This window comes from Chiloscyllium punctatum, chromosome 14 (assembly GCF_047496795.1).
Source record: "Chiloscyllium punctatum isolate Juve2018m chromosome 14, sChiPun1.3, whole genome shotgun sequence".
NCBI classification, from domain to species: Eukaryota; Metazoa; Chordata; class Chondrichthyes; order Orectolobiformes; family Hemiscylliidae; genus Chiloscyllium; species Chiloscyllium punctatum.
The window spans coordinates 21409795-21431091 of record NC_092752.1 but is presented as its reverse complement, the minus strand read 5'-3'; the positions used below and the strand labels follow the sequence as shown (position 1 = coordinate 21431091).

At 39.9% G+C, this 21297-nt stretch overlaps 1 protein-coding gene across 8 annotated transcripts in view; it reads right to left on the bottom strand.

Annotated features, from left to right (window-relative positions):
• Positions 1–21297, bottom strand: part of kiaa0232 (KIAA0232 ortholog) — a 128478-nt gene that overhangs the window by 78915 nt on the left and 28266 nt on the right. For all 8 annotated transcript variants that reach the window (XM_072584060.1, XM_072584057.1, XM_072584059.1 and 5 more), the window contains exon 2: positions 9813–10309. In XM_072584060.1, the coding sequence (XP_072440161.1) occupies positions 9813–10043 (231 nt within the window). In that variant the 5' untranslated portion in view covers positions 10044–10309. The remainder of the gene's footprint in view (positions 1–9812; positions 10310–21297) is intronic.

Below are 21297 nucleotides of genomic sequence, written 5' to 3'. Positions count from 1 at the left end.
GGTAAATGTAGGGGAATGGGTCTGGGTGGGTTGTGCTTCGGCAGGTCGGTGTGGACTCGTTGGACCAAAGGGCCTGTTTCCACACTGGAGGTAATCTAATTACTGCATCTAACAAAAGTCAAAACATATCAACTTGCCATTTTGCTCTCCAATGGAGAAAACTATCATATCAGTGTGTGGAGAGAGACGAAATTAATGCTCAAGTACAAAATGATTCTGGTCTTTCTCTACAGATGCTGCCACATTAGTTTCTACAGCATTTTTCACTTTTTTCTCATGTTAAAAGATATCCCATTAGGAAGGATTTGTTCTGTCAAGTTTGTTTTGAAAACAAGTGTAAGCTAGGAGGTGAACTGTCTGCTGAGCCTAGCATAGTAGCTAGCTTGTTTTTACTTCAAAAGAGCTGATGAAAGCAGCATGAGGAAGTAAGGTCAAGCTCTTTCAGAACCAGGATTTTAGTTTAATTTTCTGTAGCTGTTGCAGTTTGAAAGCTGCTTACAAATCTCTCCCAGCTACAGGAGAAAACTTCAGTGTTCTCTCTCAGCTTTCTCAATGTTCTTTCCTCCTGCACTGGAGAAACACTGCACGAGAGACAATATATTTTACTTAATTTGCCTCTGTCAAGTGTGTATTTATGGAATGTGACAAGGGTCTATTTATGGACCAGCTAATCAGTGGCACTTAATAACTATTAGCTTGCTAATTATTTCAATCATTATAGTTAAGCTTTTTAAAAATTCTCTCTGTACAGGAAGCCTTCCATAACGCAAAGATTGCATTTTTGTAGAATGCCCATATTATAGAAAAACCGCACTTGAGAAACAGCACTTAAAGTGTTGCCGATGTAAAAGCCTTACAGCCAACACATTTTTAAAAAGTCTGAACTCTAGAAAGTGTCCCCAATTTGTCAATCACAGCGAATTCATGCTAACGAAGAACATGTTATAGCAGAATGACCTTTATTTTAAAAAGTGTAAGAATAAAATGTGTTTTGCTTCAAATGTTGCTTGACCAATTGAATCGCATCCAGAACATGCCTTACACTTGCCTTTAAAATAAGAAAAAGATGGAGTCTAGGTGATCTTTTCCAAATTGAGGGGTTTAGTCTATACCATAAACAGATCTCCAGCACCTGTATTACTTGGTTTTTATATTACTGCATCATATTCACAGAAGAAATATCAAAATCTTCCAACTTGAAGCTCAATAGATTACAATCTCAGAAGGATTTTGGTGAAAAAGGAACCTGCAATCCATGCAAAACATGTTGATACTGCTTCATCTAATATTCATCTTGCTAGCAAATTCAATGATTGTCCCTTGTTCAGATGCATGGGAAGCTGAACATGATAGGGCTGAAGAATTAAAACAAACAGACCAAAATGGCCTTAGTCTTGAGGAGGAAGCTCCGCAGTTTGTCACCAACTCAACTGAAGCCTCATGATGTACAAATGTACCAAAAGAGGGATGCATTACATTTAACTGTAATTCACTAAATATTTTGCTGAGCTTTCTCTCAAGATAATGCCACAAAATTTTATCACCACCCATTTTTTTTTTCACCATTTCTGCATCTGCAGAACAACTCCACTGTCACTCATTTTATTGGCAGATATGCAAAGATTGAAAGTCTAATTAATGCAAAGGGGAGGGCTTAGCTTTTAGTGGGCATAGTGAAACACATTATTTCACTTACTTTGTTTGACAATAGATGCATATGAGGAGAATATGCTTAAGAGCAATGCAAGTTGCTGGTCTGGTGATGGCATCCTAATTTCATTTTATTTATTCTTTACGTTCTGCTCATCCAGAAACAAGTGACAAGCCCCCCAAACCCTCCTTGACATTCACTTGTCATCTCAACAGAGATATTGTACAGGGAACAAAACACTAACATTTCAGGAACCCTTGTAGCCTCGAGTGAAGGGGACATCTAGCCCTGTTGCAATATCATCCATACCTTTCTAAGTGATTGTTCAACGTGGTCATGTGGCTCATGTTACAGCCATCATTGACAGAGTCACCAATTGACATCACTAGCCCAGTCTGAAGTGGGAGAACCAGTCCTCAAAATAAGTGCCAGAGATGTTGGAGTACGAAGGAATCAAGACAGCTCACAGTAAATCTGACCTAAGGCTGCAGACCCCTCTGTTTGGGATTATCCATTGCATAGCTGGTACATAAATATTCTTTACAGTTAATAAAACACCCCATAGCAGTTGTTGGATCAATGGCACGCTGCATTTGGGGGTGAATTAAACAAGAAACAGAAGAAACAGAAGTACCTGATCATTCTGACTGTTGTCACTACAAGGGGAGTTTGCCTAATTACAGGTTTTAGCAAAGCCAATGATCTACCTTGTGTATTTATAAATTTTAGATGTGAAGATCCAGAATGCGTCACTAGCAGAACTCTAGAAGGTTTTGCAGATAAAAAGCTGAAGCTCACTTCCACAGTTATTGACAGCAGGTTTTTCTGATTAAGTTCTGCAGAAGGTCTGACCTTCTGAGAGATCGAGAAATTCTACGATATGGCTTGCATCTTCTGAAACCTTGGCTCTTCTCCTGCACAACTGCTGATCCCACCACATAGTGAGATGCTTACCATAGATAGTATATGGAAGTAACACCATGATCAAAAACATCCAAACCATCTCCCATTCCAACCAGCTTGTCAAATAATTTAATACAATCAGAATCACTACAGAGTCAAAGCAGGCCATTCAACCCTAGTCCACACCAACCCCTAAAGAAAATCCCACTCTGACCCACCCTTCTGTACTATGCTTGCAACCCCTGCATATCCCATGGCTAATCCATCTTGCCTGCACATCCTTGGGACATACCATGGACAATTTAGTATGGCCAAACCACCTAACCTGCACATCTTAGGGCTGTGGTTTAAATAAAAGAGAGCATCCAAAAGGAAACCCAAGTAGACAGGGAAAATGTGCTAACTCCACACAGTTGCCTCAGGTGTTGAATCAAAGCTGGACCCCTCAAATGTCTGGAAAAAATGCAGATCCACAAGAATTGACTGCAAAATATGAACCAGACAAAATTCAGATAGTATTGACAGTAATTCCTCTTTTAAAAAAAAGGCAGGTGGGTCAAGGACAAGTTTAAATACCCATGTGAACTGCAGCTCAAATTCACCTCAGCTTTCTGAGCCCCAAAAAACCTATGCCAGGCAAGCAAAAAAAATCAAGGCTAAATTCGGAGTTTGTTAATGTCTTCCACGGATGTCAATTGTGCAATGTTTTAAAACCGTATTTGAAAAATTCCTCCCTGGATTCAATCAGTCTGCCATTCACATGGAATAAGTTTCCAAGCAAATTAGGCTGTGTAATATGACAAAAAGACAATTTTACCTTAGACAAATAAGTAGAAGCAAAAATAGTAGGGTTTTTAACCAAGGAAATACCAAAAGTTCAAGTGTAATTAGAAAGTATACGGTAATTAGAAGTTTTAACCAATAAAATTATCCAAGTGGTCTAGAATTTGAACATAAATGCTATGTTCAGAAAGCAGCCTGCAATCATTAAGGATTCCACATGAAGCACTCACACAGTGGTGCACTTGACAATAACCAGTGATCTCAGGAAATACAATCCACTGCTAAAGTGATCTCACTTTGTAATAAAAGTTATAAAACAATCACTTTATGTTCATGTCAAATCTGGTAATGTGATTTGCCAGACAATTTTTAAAAGGCAACTTCCACTAAAGGAATACAAACAAACATTTCACTCCCCTAAAAACATTCTAAGATAGTCCCCCTTTGTTTGATACCAAGGAGTCTAGGGTCCTTGAAAATAAACAAACATCTTAAATATATTGAGAATGCCATGCAAAAGTAAAGCAAACTTTCACACAGAAAAGTGAGCAAGACTACCAAGGAGAACACAGGAGGAATAGAAAATGGTTTAAGATGGTTTAAACAGTAAACAAAAAAAATTAACACTGCTACAAAGTTAAACAAGATTAAATAAATACTTACAGCAAAAGAAATTTGAAGAACAGATGCTTTACAAGTGCAAATGGGGTTGAAGGCAGAATAATAAAGATTTACAATGGAGGTGCTGAATTAAGTAAGCAACTTACAAAAGCATGATGAGGGAGATCTCACATGATTGAGGAAGTGATTTTGAAGTGGATGTTGAACAGCCCTACTATATAGTGTACCAGGACTGCCAGAAAACTCTGGGAGATGAAGGTTTAATTCCATACCCATTAGTCCAAATTAACTATACACTATCTTTCCTTGAGCACAGTCAAGGTACTGTTTCCATTTTAAAATTAGTTACTTAATTTGAATTACTGGATAAATTTTCTTGCCATAAAATTAAAGTTACAGTCTCAATGTCTGAAAGGAATGCAGTTTCAAAACTAACATGCTGGCATTTCACCAGAGTCAATGACAAGCCCTCATTACTAGTTCCAGTTCACAAACAAACAGTCCACTATCAACTGTCACGTCACTATAAATTAGGTGGAGTAACCGAGTCTAACGAAGCACCAAGAAACTACAAGATGATCTAGGCAAAATTCTTAAGTGAATACAATTCCAACAATTGGAATTCAATACAGATAGGTGCAAGGTAATATATGTGGGAAGAGAAAAACATGGGAAACATTTCTTTTCCTTAAACAGTTTCATCTAAATCTTTCATTTAAAGACATTGAGAGCGATAACCGACTAACATTCCTCCAGTGATCGATAACAGTAATAAATCACAAGCTGAATATAAATTTAAAGGCATCTGTTCAACATACCCCACACACTTGACTACATAGGCACAGGGAAATAAACTCAAAATGGTGTACACTAGGACCATGATTTTGGCTCAATGCCAGAGGACTGAATTACTAGAAAGGTTTTTTTTATATATGAGGTAAATAAGGAAGAACCTTGAGATATCACAAAATAAAATTAACAAAGGTTCGTTCCAAACAACATATCAAGTTAACTATTGGCACAAATTCAAGTCAAATTTCAGATATTTCCCTATGCATACTCCGATAAATAGAGATGTAGCTTAATATGGACAAAAATTTGGATATTAAACAAATAGCTGAATACTCAACAATAGAACAGGCAAGGGGATTGCAGATTTCAATGAACACATTAACTGTACAGGACATATGGTCATCTGTATTTTTGTTGATTTTATTTTTAAAATTCACTGCTTCAAAAGTCATCAAAACACTAAAACAAGCTGAGCATAGACCTTTATAAATATCAAAGCAGACAAACTCAAATATTTCCTTAGAAGGTTATATTAGATTTGGTATAAATGTAGTGTAATGTGACCAGATTAACGAAGATCTCTGTAAAAGGCAGCCCTTAGCAGGATTCACCTGCTCCTCTGATGCGGTCTAACCTGCTGTGCTTTTCCAGCAACATAGTCGACTAATCTGCAAGCCCTCACTTATCCCCAAGTAGTAGGAACCATGTTAAAATTGAATACATAGCCCCTTAAAAGTCTGCCAGTGAATATTTCAATACTGAGAATAAGTATACTCCTACTATAAAGAAAATTCTAAAAGGGAGGACCCACCATAGACAGTGTTTAGGGAAAACATCAAGCTTGAGGGAAAGCATATTGCTGCAGAAAAGTGAGTGGCAGATCTGACGATTAGTCAGTTTATAGAAGGATGGCGGTGAATGACAAAATTTAAATAAGGAGAAAGAATTAATACAAAGAAAATCAAAAAAGGTTTCATAAGATAGGTTCATATATAACCCTTATGTTTGAGCAAGGGAGGGTGGTATAAAAAAAGATACAGGCCAGTTGGATTGACTGTCATATTATAACGGATCATTACCTTTAGTTTCCCTGTAGGCAGTGTTAAAAAGGTAGTCAGGAGTCATCATGGAATGGGAAGGGAAAAATTCATGTTTAACAAGTTAATTTCTTTGAAGGAATAACTTGTGATACTATAAATTTCAAAAGTTTAACTCCATGGTTTAAGGATCAGCAACAAATCTTTCTGGAATAAAATGTTTCGCCAGATGAAAAGGAATAAGGAGAAACTGTTATAAAGGAATTATTAAAGCATGCAAATTAACCATTCACAGGAAGGAGTTGTTGAAACAAAAACGGTTTCCTGAGAGTGAGAAGATAACACTGCTTGATAATCTCCAGCCTCATGACTAATGGGCAAATAAGTCTGCCTGCAGAAAAAAGATCTTGAAATTAAGGGGTAATTGCAGAAAAAATCTGTTTGAAACAGACAGCTAACTCCAAATGTAACAAGGAACAGGGGAGCGAATAATAAGGCAGCAAGCTATAGACTGGAGGTCTCCAGCAATGTCATTGGTGAGGACAAATGAATCTATTCAATTACCAATTATGTGGCACCACAAATATGGAAGGGAAAATTGCATAAGAATCCAACATCAGAACAATTCGGTAACAGAACTTCAAAGAACACTGCGAAAGGATACAGTGTTCCCTGACAATTCCAAAGATAGGCAATTGGAGTTGGAATCCTGGCCAGATTCCACCATTAATCAGGTAACAGCCACATTAAAAATCAGGTTGTGAGGTTTAAACTTATTTACTTGAGGGGTCTTATTATGGTTGCTACATGCAATAAAAGTTTACATCATTCTTTCAGTACTGGAGAGATTTCAGAACAAGTAGCCAAATTAAAGGTAATTTGTGGTGATTTACTCAGAGTACAATGGCTAAGGGAGAAGGGAAATGAGCTGTACTTGTTTTTCTACGAAACATTTAAGTGTGCCACATCAAACGTTATTGCAGAAATAAAAGCACATTGTGTCATGGGTAATACATGAGCATGGATAGAAAATTGGCTGGCTGACAGCATGCTCCTGCTTAAGTGGCACAGCAGGAGCATGCTGAGCCCACAAACCAAAGATGGATGGACTGAAACCATCCTCTGCCATTCGCTGCATGCCAACTGGAGCAGCACTACTCAGTAACGGTGCTCTGATCTATGCCTTGCCTTAAGGCAGCACAGTGACTCAGTGGTTAACACCGCTGCCTCAATACCAGGGACCAGAGTTCAATTCCAGCCTCAGGTGGCTGTTTATGGAGTTTGCACATTCCCCCTGTGTCTGCGTGGGTTCCCGCTGGATGCTCCAGTTTCCTCCCACAATCCAAAGATATGCACTTTCGGTGAATTGGCCAGACTAAATTGCCCACAGCGTTCAGGGATGTGTAGGCTAGGTGCTTTAGTCAGGGGTAAACGTAGGATAATATGGTAGGGGAATGGTTCTGGGTGGGTTACTCTTTGGAGGGTCGGTGTGGATTTGTTGGGCCAAATGGCCTGTTTCCACAGTGTAAGGATTGTATCATTCGATGATAATGAAGTTTTATCTCATTGGCAGGGTATGATGCACAGAAACCTGTCAAGGTCATGCTGAGATCCACTTTTTCCACTTTTCAGCAATTATTTAGATGGGGAGCAAAGACATGAGCATTCAATTTGCAGATAACAAGATAGGAAGGAAAGCATTTTGTGATCATGAGAGCTAGCAAAAAGATGTAGAGTTACAAACCAAAAGAACAGGTTAAAAAAAAAGGTAAATTATAGATTTGGCGTGTCAAGGATAGCCAAGTTATCGTTCAAAATAAAATTGATCCTTTAAGTAGGGAAAACACTACTGATTGAAGAAACTTTGCTCATTCACTCGTATGATATCTTATTTGAGAGCTCAAGATCAGAGCTGAATTTGAAGAGGTCCCAAATTATAATTGGCTCTGCTAATCTCCCTTGATTATTAACAGAGATGTGGTGTGTTGGTGATACCACTGGATTACTAATCCAGTGAGGTGCAAACCAACACTCCAGAACATGAGTTCAAACACTAAATCTACCATCCTTACCAGAGAGTCTGGTCCATATGTGAATCCTATCCACAACAATTTGGTTGACTCTAACTACCCTCTGAAATGGGCTACTAAGCCATTCAGTTCAAGGACAATTAGTGATGGACAAATGTTGGCACCCACATCAGGACAAATTTTAAGAACCTTGCCTTCATCCTGGAGCTAAAAATCACACTAAGATGTTGGAACCTGAATGAAAACTATCTTGAATTACTTCGATTGTTGAAAACAAATCAGAAAATCATTAACTAAAGTATTGGACAAAATAGAACATTGCACAGCAATGTCTGATCTTGAGGTAAGCATCCTCCAAAGCAGCCTTCAAAAAGATACACAACAATGCAGAATTGCCTAGCAGAAACTGACTGCCAAAGTTCCATACCCATGAAGATGACTTCAGTGATCTTGGGTTCATGTCATACTACATGATCCCACCACATTTCTGTAACATCTTCCTTCCTGTTCTGACACCATCACCTCAATAAGTTGTTTTACTCTACCTTAATTAGTTCGTAGTGCTTTGGATTACTTATTAGTTTGGTTAGACCCGTGGCATGCGAATCTAAGACCCAGTCGTTTGGAATGTCTCCAGCATCACCTTATTTTTTTGTTGCCAATTATCTCTGCCTCATTTAACCAATTTATAGATCATTCCCTTGCTTGTTATTCAGCTGTTGACACTTGACTCACTTTTGATCACTCCACTCAGATCTTTTCATCTTTCTACCTATAAGTTGTGCTTCTCTTTCACTTGACCTGACAAAAGGAGTTATGTTCAAAAGCTTATGATTTCAAATAAACCAGTCTGACTATAACCTGTCATGAGACTTCTGACTTGTCAACAAATTCATGGCCAATCTGTAGTTCAGTTATGTCTGATTATCTTGATTTTGTTTGCATCAATACCCTTGCTAGGAAAAAATATCAATTTCAGTTGCCAAATTTTCAATTGACTTGTCAATAGCATTTTGGGAAAGGGGAGCCAGATTTAACAATTATAATGTTTACAGAAGAACCTCTATTATCTGAAGATCTCAAGGTCCTGATAGAAAAATTACAAAGAGGTGTTTCCAACACCAATCGCAGCTTTCGTTGACAATGACCAAAAGTAAACTCAGCCTTTAGAAATGCTGCTGAGAACAGTAGTGGACATCAATGGGAGCCCAGGCACCATCTCCAAATGACAGACCTCCCACCCTACCTCACTCCCCAGGGGTACCGTAAATCCCCCTTCCGCTGATAATCTCTCCAACATTGCCCTGTATAGCAAGGCAGTAGCAGTCTTACCATTAGTGTTCAGTCTGACTGCCCCCAGGAGGCAGCAGAAGCTCGTGCACAATGTGCTGCTGCCTCATCTCCTGAACAGGGAATGGACATAGCAAGTGTTCATTGTGTCAATCCCATTGAACTGAACGGTGGGGGGGTGGAAGCTTCAGCAACGCTGTCTGTCCCTTACAGAAACAGACTCGAGAGAGAGAGAGAGAGAGAGAGAGAGAGAGAGAGAGAGAGAGAGAGAGAGAGAGAGAGAGAGAGAGAGAGAGAGAGAGAGAAACTTCAGAAAACTCCAACCCCCCCCAGAGGAGAGGCACAGATTTAGTAAATTGGTTCAATTATCCAAATGAAAAATAGTGCCCACCCATTTCATTCAGATAAATCGATGTCAGAATGTATAACTACAGAGGAACATCTGATAGCTAACAAACATTAATTCTGTGCACCATGGTCAGAATAAAAAGACCCCTCAATAAATTAACACAGGCAAATTACTTCATTTGTGATGAAGTTACAGAAAATATCTAGCTCAGAAAATATTTTCAATATAAATTGAAAAATAAAATTCAATGCTCAAACAAAATGTTAAATCATGGAAACACTTTCATGATTAGCGAAATTCTAAACAAGTCATTTGAAGATTAAAAAAAATTCATTTAAAATCAAGTAAATGCATACCTGTTCCTGCAAGTCATAATCATAACTGTCATGAAGCAGAAGACTGAGGACGTATCGAGTGTAGATCATGGCATCAATCCCACATTTCTCCAATTCTTGTCCTAACCAGGTCTGCACTGGACCCAAAGCTTGAAAGAGAGACATTTCAGGAGCAGATGTGAGGCCTTGACAAGAGCTTGAGGATCCCTCAGATGGTGGGCCTTCCACAACAACTGGACAGGTTGGATGCATGAAGCTAAGTTGTCGGCATTCTTAATTCTTGCAGCATTTTTCTTACTGGTATTGAATAATTATCTGGAGCTGCTCACCCCAGGTGTAACTGAAGACCAACTGCTTGGACTACCATTTATACAGGTTGCAAGTAGTCAATAGATCAAAGTTTCAGTCTATTGGCATGACAGATGGCAAAATTTACTCTCAACTCTCAAAACACACCTGGGTTTGGAAACTTTCACATGCCTTTCATGATTTTACAATAGGACTACTTGCAGTAGAGCCTGAAAAAGAAAACAAAAAAAAAAGGTTGGAAAAGTTACTCTTCAAAATACCGAATTTGGGACTACAAATAATAGAGAAATAGTCTACAGTCAAGCAAAACTCATTTAAAATTTTAACTCAAACAATTCTGAGCCAATAAATCCAAACAAGCATAGACACCTCTAGTCAATACGGAGATAGGAATCTTTGTCATGATCTGATCTAAATGGTACTACTGAACAAGTCCGGTCCCAGAATGAAATCTCGCCTGATGGGTAGTTCAAAAGATTTGTTTAACATAGTGGTCATTCACATGAGGCTGCAGAGTTTCTTTAACAGAAATTTATGACAAAACTAAAACATTGTTACCTACTTATCAAAAGCAAAACAAAGTGTCAACCTATTCCCCAACATCAACCTTTTAGTTATACATATCCAGAGAAATTAGTCCTCTACATCAAATCTTTTAGTTCAATGAATCCCCTGGTTCTTCAAGGTGAACTGTGAAGTCTTCAGTTGAATACTTCAAAACCAGAACTTAATTTCTCAGCTTTTAATAGTTGTAGGGTTTCCACATCAACTACTCCAGGTCGAAAGGTGCACAAACCGAAAGTTTCTCTATTGAAGCAACTGTGCTTTTCTTGCACTGGTTGATACACTGTTTGAGAGAGAAGCTATTTTCTTCTGATCTCCTCTGCCGGAATTAAAAGCAAGCTAAATGGCCTTCAACATACACACTACGTCATAAACCATTTCCTCTCCTAAAAATTCAGAAAGTTCCCTGCTCTCTGACACAGGCTGGATTAGGTCACTCTTATGAAAAGAAAACAACTATGTTCTACTATTCTAAAGTCCAAATGCAAAACCTGACACAGCAACCTTTTTATTAAAGTAACCTATGGGACCAGGAGTGTGCTGGTTGATCAGGAGGTCCACACAAAAACACATGAAGTAGTAGAAGCATAATGCTAGGGGTATACACATGACTGTCATAACTTGATTTACAGCATAAATGACAAACAAAGATGCAGCTTTACCTTAAATAAACCTCACCAAAAAGCATTCTCCTCATTCGCACCCTCAACTGACTAAATAGATATTGCGGAGATTGCAATAATACAGTGAACGTCTGGTATTTCAGGTACATAATTTTAGCCAGCTTATCCAGAGTGCAGATCAACATAAATATTGCTGTACATACAGACACCACAGCTTACCATAATTCAGTTCTTTAGAAAGGAAAATTAAGTTTTTTTGCATCGAACTGGCTTAAAAAATGCCCATCTTGGTTGATTTTCATTTGACACATTTACTACAACATGATTCAAATCTTCATGAACCAACAAGATACTATTTGACTTAAAACATGCTGAAATGTAGCAAGAAAATCTGTTACTATTGAGATGTGAATTTGATTTACTTGATAATAAGTCTCCATTGAATACAACTCTACACAAAAATTACCCGGATTCATTCAGTACCCTATGCAAAATGCACAGCATGCTAGTAGATTAAAAATATCTTATCGTATATGGCTCAATTTTTCATGTTCTCAATAGAGTTAATGGATAAACCTACACTGGATCTACAAAGCACAATGCCATTTGTTTTGTGTTAAAAACATGTATGTTACCAATCTCCTACTACTTTATTTTGATAGTAATACAACATGAAGCTCTGCCCCAATGCTTTAGACATTTTGGTCCAAATCTTCAGAGTAGTGGCAGTCATAACAAGATTGCCACTGACATTTTTGGCTAGCAATCAAACTAATTTCTGGATAGGACATGTGACGCTTTTCTCCTCAGAAGCGAGTCATGTACACAAATGGAATGCATACTACTTTGCAGTTCTAAATTGTTGAGGGCAGACAAGCTATGCTATTTTCTTAAAAAAATCATTCGGCTGAGTTCATTCACTAACATGCTGAAAATGTCTGCTTCATTTAGGTAGCTTTTGAACAGGTTAGTGTTGAACGTGTACGAGTGAGGCAAGGGAGAAAAATGGAAGAGTAAGGAAGGTGACAAGGGAGGCAGTGAATCGTGTTAGGGAGTCAGAACTTTGGATGAATCTAGTCAGGGAAGTTCACGGTTTGAGGGAGGCAAGGTGAGATGTTTATAGTTATCCAGGAGTTAGACACTTGGAAATCTTGCAGTTTCTAGGTCACTAACCAGATAACTCAAATATCCAAACTCTGACTCCATCTGCATAAGGACTTCTGGAAAGCTCCTCACATGCATCTCTATCGCACAGAGCTTTTTTTTTTAAAAAAAGCAACTAATGCCAAGTGCACTTTATGCAGGAAAGTTTGCTTCATCATTCCTTTCATAGAATCCCTACAGTGTGGAAACAAGCCATTCAGGCCAATAATTCCATACTGACTCAGCAAACAGCATCCCAGCTGGAATAACCACCTTGCCCCACCCCCATTCCTATAACTCCATACTTCCCATGGCTAATCCACCTAACCTACACATCCCTAGGCACTCTAGGCAATTTAGCATGGCCAATCCACAACCTGCACATTTTTGGACCATGGGAAGAAACCCACGCAGACAGAGAGAATGTGCAAACTCCACACAGACAGTTGCCAGAGGCGGGAATCAAACCCGGGTCCTGGCACTAAGGCAGTAGTATTAACCGCTGAGACACCATGCTGCCCAATTTTGTTAAGATAGCCATGTAAATCTACATTTGACGATCTTTTACAGCTGTACACAAGAGCATTTGATTAATTAGATTACATTACAGTGTGGAAACAGAGCCTTCTGCCCAACAAGTCCACACCGACCTGCCGAAGCGCAACCCACCCATACCCCTACATTTACCCCTTACCTAACACTATGGGAAATTTAGCATGACCAATTCACCTGACCTGCACATCTTTGGGCTGTGGGAGGAAACCGGAGCACCCGGAGGAAACCTTCGCAGACACGGGGAGAACGTGTAAACTCCCCACAGTCAGTCAGTCGCCCGAGGCAGGAATTGAACCCGGGTCTCTGGCGCTGAGAGGCAGCAGTGCTAACCACTGTGCCACCGTGCCACCCATTTGATCTGTGAAGGATGAACCATGTTGCCATTTAAATAACCGAGGTACTCTTATCACTGGAAAACATTCCGAGCGTTCACATCAACATGATAAACACTGATTAATCTGTGCAATCTCCCAATGTCCAGCAAATAACCTAAATCACTTTCCTTTGCAGACCTCCTCCCAATCCATCAAGGAAGAGATAGTTATTGTCTCTTCCTATTTAACGACAATGACATGCTTCATCTGCATTGTAAAGGTAACTTCTAAATTTTGCAAATCAAAGAAACAGATATTCATTAGATTCAGAAATATGGGAAGTTGAGGTTGCATTACAATGTTGAGAAACAGTGCAACACTGGAGTATCCTGGGAGTTGTATTTTCCACTCTGGTTAAACATGCACTGCAATCCATGCAACCAAATGCAAGAACCTAAGACTCAAGCGAAAGAAAGTAGAAGACTCCAAAAGGAAACATTACTGGAGCAACCTTAAGCATAGACAACAGAACAGCCTGAGAAAGCAATGATTTTTAAAAACCTTATCATGACCATCCTACACCTTACCACTCCATTGTTCATTCAGTTGTAAATCTTCAAATATTTCATTAAGTTTAATTATTCCTATGACGTGGATGAATGGGTCTTTTCATCTAATTAACATAGAATCTCTACAGCGTGGAAACAGGCCCTTTGGCCCAAACAAGTCCACATCAACCCTCCAAAAGAGAAACCCACCCAGACCCATTCCCTGACCCTATTATCCTATATTTACCCCTGACTAATGCACCTAATAGGCACATCCCTGAAAACCATAGGCAATTGAGCTTGGCCAATTCACCTAACCTGCACATTTTTGGATTGTGGGAGGAAACCAGAGCACCTGGAGGAAACCCATGCAGACACGAGAGAACATGTAAACTCCACACAGTAGCCAGAGGCTGGAATTGAATCCAGGTCCCCCACGCTGCGAGACAGCAGTGTTAACCACAGAAGCAACTTTGCTAATGAACAACAACAAAAAAAATGCCAGTACAGGACAGGAGCAGGCCCTTTGGCCAAACCAAGCCTGTGCCGATACAAGACTCCTTTCTAAAAGAAAAACCCTTTGCCTCTATCCGCACTGTATCCATCAATTCTGTCTTTGCATGTATCTGTCAAGATACCTCAAAACATTATTGTATCTGCTTCTGCCACCTCCTTTAGTACTGTATTCTGGACACTATCTTATCACCTTTCAACATTTTTCCTTTCACCTTAAACCCACATGTTCACTAGCAATGGACAGTCTACCCTGGGAATCCATTCTACTGATACCTCGCAAAATACAGTAAACTTCTTTTGAAAATGTGTATAGGGTATAAGTAGGAAGGGAAAAAAAAAGTTAAGATCGGAGTTTTGTAAAACAAGAGGTTCAACTAAGCATGAATCAGATAAGAACTTCTAATTAACAATAGGGTGCTGAGACAAGGGTGATGGGTTAACAAGGTGAATAAGTAGTCATTATGTAGAGTTATTTAACAATATTGGTAGCACTGTGCAAGGTCAGCCAACGAAAGGGGAACGATCTCTTGTATGAATCCAGTTAACAAGATTAAAAACATTGTGTAACACCAGATGGTTTAAATCTTAGCTATTGACACTTACTGATTTAACAGTCACCCAATCATATGTACGTTGCCATATCTGGATGCTCTTCCCTGTAAAATGACTACAAATTAACCTCGATTACCCAAAGTCTATGGGCAGGCAGGTTTTCATTCCGATAATTGATTTGACCTTAAAAAGGAAGCTGCACAGTCCATAACCGCATTAAAAAGCATGTTTACAGAGCTTTTATTTCATTCACTCACTAAAATTTGTGAAACACTGGATATTGCTTAAAACTTCATGACATTTTACAAATCAGATCACTTTTTCTGTACCTGTTTTGTAAAGAATTCATTGAGGTGGAGGTTAGTTATCATTTCTGAAGAAATTACCCAGCCGCTGTTGCTGGAGGTGCTACTGTCTTTTCTTTTTTGCGAACATTAACATTTGGTGAAGATGCATCAACTTAATCTTATACTTTGTAGCACTCCATGAAAAGTTGCAAACTGTTAAATAGCTTCATTAACAGGGACTGGAGGTGGTGTCAGCATCAGATTTTCCTTACTACCAACGCCATCCATGTATTCTTGTTGTTCTTTGGAACAGAAACACAAAGCCAATATAGTCAATGTCCTTGTCATAGTTCACCCAAACATCAATCTCAGACTCTACAAAGTCTCCTAAACCCAGCTGTCTGCAGTTTTCAGCAATGTCAGTGGTTAGCCTGCGTTCTGGACAGGTGTCCTCTTCACTCGCACGGCTCCGAACAAGCAAGTCATTGTACCAACACACTGCGATTGTCGATGGCTTGACGCAGTCCCAAAATTCAGCAAATGTGAACAGACCATCCTTGACAGTGAATGCCTTCATAATTTCCTGCAGTCCTTTCCCTGCATTGTCTTCACCCAGGACGGCATGCAACATGTCACAGCAATAATATTTTTTTATAATTGCAATGATTCCCTGATCGAGCGGCTGTAACCTTGAAGTGGTGTTGGGTAGGAAAAAAAAACACTTGATAGCGCCGTCTGCTGATTCTAACTGGCTGCCTTTCAGTGTGTGCCCCTTCATTGTCAACAAGCTGAAGGACGGATTGATCAAGTCCAGCGCTTGCCAAATGTGATGTGACAGGTATAAAATCTTCATGGAACCAGGACGACAAGTGGATGTGTCATCCATGCCTTATTTTGTGCTTTGTACTTCACAAGAAACTAGTTCTTGTCTCAGGTTCTTGAAGTAACATGGGTTAGCACATTGCCCAAAGCAGACAAGCAGTAATTTGAGTGCCGGTGGTGCTGACACAAGGGAAGATTGTGATGGAATCCTTCTGCACTTTATGTCCCAACACCTGCTTTTCCACGTTGGACCCAAGTGTTTTATCCAGCAGTGCACACCAGAACAATCCATTTTCAGCAGCGTTGTACAATTACTCATGTTCATTTTCCTTCATGAATGATGGATTGCAGTTTCAATCTGTTGCCTTCCACTGTGCTGTCATCCATGGACTTCTGCTCTCCTGAACACTGAGTTGCCTAAAGTTGCAGCAATATTTGAAGTGCTGTAACCAGCCCAATGGTATGCTGTAATCAGACTTCACCAGTGTGGAGTCATTCGTAGAAACTGGCAGCTTTTTCTAATACCATTGGGCCAAATACAGAAATTCCCTTTTCAGGCTGATGTGAAAAATCACAAAAATACAGCTTGGTCAAGTTGCTCATCATTTGCTGGCTTCATGTATTTGCTTTTTAGATCATTTACTGTGTCACTTTGGCTGATCAATTTCTCAATCGGTGGTCTTGCTTTCCTGATGTCAGACGCTGTCACTATCCCAATGTTGTACTCCTGTGCAATCTTCAGTGCCTTTTCGCCATGATCCAGACGCTGCAAAATCTCACTTTTCTGTTCAACTGTCACTGTGGTCCTCTTTCTCTTCTCAGATGTGGTAAGTATGTGCAACGAACAATCAGTTACACCAGATACGAACTCAAAAAAGTCAGAGGGAATGAAGACACCACTGATTTTGTCATGCATTTTAAATCCTTCAGCATTTCAGTCATTTTCATGTGTTAAAATTCTTTCAACACTGCGACAATTGAATGACTAAGTCAGTGTCATTAACACTTCGTTGCTGCAACGCTTGCACATCATCTTCAGTACAAGTATCCCCCTGTATTCCAGTTGAAATAAAAGATGCAATCATTGCACTATTGTTGGTTAAAGTTATTTTAACACTGCTACAATTGACTGACTGGAGATTGTTGCACCAGTGTAATTAACATCTCTTATGTAAGATTTGCAGATCTTCAGTGCGGATAACCCTCATTTACCCTGTACTGTTAACAAAAAACCCATTGTCGGTAACACCATTTTGTTATAACTGTTTCACGGGACCTTCAGCTTCTTTTCGGATAATTGAGGTTCCTCTGTAAATAGCTCATTGAGAAACTGTTATTTCAGAGAAGACCGTGAACTCGTGTCCCTGTGCACAAGGGTGATCACTCTTTCTCCTTCCACAGCCCATAATAAAGACGAAGCAGGTAAAACTATACGGTGTCTGAGCATTTTGCTTCGACTGGGGAGGTGGGTGGTGGGGGGATGAAACTATGTTGCCCCTTGGCCTCGGACATTCAAATGAAAACAAACCAAGTTTGCCCAATCTCTCAAGGATAATACCCTTCAAATCACGCAGCATCCCGGTAAACCATTTTTTCTACCCTCTCCAAAGCCTCCACATCCTTCTGGTAATGTGGCAACCAGAAATGAACACATTTATTCCAAAGGTTGTATAACTTAAGTTTTATACAGTTGGAACATGATCTGCCAATGTTCATACTCTCTGCGCATCAACCAGTGAAAGCATACTTCATAGGACTTCTTGACCCCCTTATCCCATGTTGCCACCTTCAGGGACCGAAACATCGAAACCAGTCAGCATGTTGATGCTTCTAAGGGTTCTAGCATTTACTGCACATTTTCACTCCTGCATTATGTATCCCAAAATGCATAACCTTGCATTTGTCAGAGTTCCATATGGCATTTCTCTGTCCAAGTCTCCAGCCTATATCTTGCCATAACTTCTGGCAATACTTCTCACTATCCACAGCTTCCCCAATCTTGTGTGTTGTCCACAAACTCAAATCACAGTACCTGTGGAACATGCTTTCTCTACTTCTATGACTTAGCCAGTTCTATATCCATCTTACCAACTCACCACAGACCCCATTTAACTTCACCTTGCGCATTAGCCTAATACAAGGGACCTTAAAGGCCTTGCTGAAGTCCATGTAGACAAATCCACCACTGCCCTCAATTATCTGTCGTTTCCTTTTGATGAAACTCAACCAAGTTTGAGAAACGTGACTACCCATCACAAAGACATACTGCTTATTGCTAATCAGTCCATATCTATCCAACAAGAGTAAATCCTGTCCTGTAAGAACCTTCTCCAATAATTTGCCGACCACTGACCCAAGGCTCACCAGCTTGTTTATTCAACAAAAGAAAAACATTAGCTTTTCTCTATTCCTCTGGGATTTTCTCCTATGACTAAGAGGATATTACATTTTCATACAAGGCCCCAGCAATTTCCTCCCTCACCATTCTGTGAGCGATTCCACGAGATCGTACAACTTTAAGATACTCAGCATCACATTTTTAAAAAAAAAAATCAACATGCCCTAAAACATTCTCAGACCACCCTCTCAACTCACTGTCTACCATGGCCTTCTCCTTTATGAAGGGTGATGCAAGAGTGTTCATTAAGGACCTCACCCACTTTCTTCAGCTCCATGCATAAATTGTCTCTTTTGTCCCGAATTGACCTAACCATTCCCCATCTACCCTCTTGCTCCTTAAATATGGTCAACATACCCTGGGATTTTGCTTAATCTGTTTGCCAAGGACACTTTATGGTCCCTTTTAATGCTTCTTGTTTAAGTCCTTTCCTGCTTTATATTCAAAAATGCTGCCTCCCATTTCTTAAACCTCTTTTCCTTTTCAAAGCTCAATTTCTTGTTATCCAAGGTTCTCAAATCTTGTCACATCCTTCATTTTCACAAGAAATGCTGCTCCTGAACTCCTGGACATCAACTGGCCTTAAAGATTTCCATATCTCAGATGTGGATTTATCCTCAAACAGCTTCCCTCAGTATACATTCCCGATGAAGGGCTTTTGCCCGAAACGTCGATTTCGCTGCTCGTTGGATGCTGCCTGAACTGCTGTGCTCTTCCAGCACCACTAATCCAGTATTTGGTTTTCAGCATCTGCAGTCATTGTTTTTACCTACATTCCCCAGCTCCTGCCTAATACTGTGGTAGGTAGCCTTCCCACAGTTAGTACTTTCAACCATGCACCACTCTTGCACTTACAGACCTAACTTAAAACTGAGGGAATTACAATCACTACTCCCAAAATGGTCCCCCACTGAAACTTAAATCACTTGAGTGGACAAATTCCTAAATACCAGGTTAACTTGGCCCCTTCTCAATTTACATATTGCTTCAAGAAATTTTCCTGGATGCACCTAATAAATTTCACCCCCATCCAAAACCCTGGTATTAAGAGTCCCAGGCAATATTGGGGGAAGAATTACCAACTTGTAAAAAGTGTTTCCATAGGCTCACATACCTATCTGTTTATGTCTCCAGCTGGCTGTTGGGATGCCTGTAGCACATTACCTAAGTGATTGCACATTTCCTATTGCAGAACTCTCCCCATATGGCCTCGTGGGATGAGCCCTCCAAGGTGACCTTGCTCAACATAGCTGTGATATTCTCCCTAACCAGTAATGCAACTTCCTCACCTCTTCTACACACTTCTCTACCTCACCTAAAACATGAAAATGCCATATTAAGCTGCCATTCTTGTCCCTCCACAAGAGATTGTTAAGTGGGAGACAGTCTGAGAAACGTAGTCAGGCTTTTCACTTCACTTGCTGCTTCCATTGCGAAGATGAATTACGTTTGTCTCTTCAGAAATTCAAGTTTTAGAAACAGCCATTGAGCCGTGATCAAAATAAGAATGGGGTATTGCTCCGTTAAGAGACTAGCACCACTTGAGAGCCATTTTTGCTGATTTTAAACTTCTGTAAAGCCACGAGCATTAACATCTTCAAATCATATCTGAACTGTTGATCAAGACTGGTGTTAACTGTATATTCAACCATGCATGAATTACATGCAGAAGTCAGTAATTCAGCCCACGTCTGCTCTGTCATTCAATGAGATCATGGCTGACCAGAGTTCCAAATTCCACATTTCCAGCTACTCCCAATCATCTATCACTCCTATGCCTAACAAGGGACTCTCTACAAGCAAACCTTTTGTTAATTTCATCCACTTCCTTATTGCCTATTCACTTCCCATTCTCATGGTCCAAGAGGACCAACACACTATGCAGTTATTTTAAAGCATAAAAAACTCGCTGTGTGTTTTATAAACCTAGCTAGAATCTTTCATGTTTGATTTCCTTCCTGAATAATCTTTTTAGTTTAGGGTGTAGGTTTGCTCACTGAGTTGCAAGTTTGATATCCAGACGTTTCATTACCTGGCTAGGTATTATCAGTGGCGACCTCCAATGGAAGTGAAGCTGTTGTCTCCTGCTTTCTATTTATATCTTTCTCCTAGATGGGGTTCCTGGGGTTTGTGGTGATGTCATTTCCTGTTCATTTTCTGAGGGGTTGATAAATGGTATCTAGATCATGTGTTTGTCTATGGCGTTGTGGTTGGAGTGCCAGGCCTCTAGGAATTCTCCAGCATGTCTTTGCTTAGCCTATCCCAGGATAGACGCGTTGTCCCAGTCAAAATGGTGTTTTTTTTCATCCGTGTATAGGGCTACAAGGGAGAGAGGGTAGTGTCTTTGTGGCTAGCTGGTGTTCATGTATCCTGGTGGCTAACTTCCTTCCGGTTTGTCCTTTGTAGTGTTTGCGGCCGTCCTTGCATGGAATTTTGTAGATTACGTTGCTTTTGTCCATGGGTTGTACTGGGTCTTTTAAGTTGGTTAGATTTTGTTTGAGTGCGCTGGTGGGTTTGTATGCTACTACAGACTACTAAGACCCCTCGGATTCCTAGAGTGGGAGGGGGAGTTGAAGTGTTGAGCCACGGGGTGTTTGGTCAGAGTGTCCCAGAGGTGTTCTCTGAAACCTTTTATCTTAGCATGCTTGGCACACTCTCCTCATTCTTGAAGACCTCATGCCCGAAATGTCGATTCTCCTGTTCCTTGGATGCTGCCTGACCTGCTGCGCTTTTCCTGCAACACATTTTCAACAATTATTTTTCGGGTCAATTTGACCCTGGCTTTACCGATGCCAGAACAAAGCTTTTAATCTTTATTTCAACAGTGTCCAGTCTTTTGGAATTGCACAATTTCTGAATAGGTTTGTTGTGAATG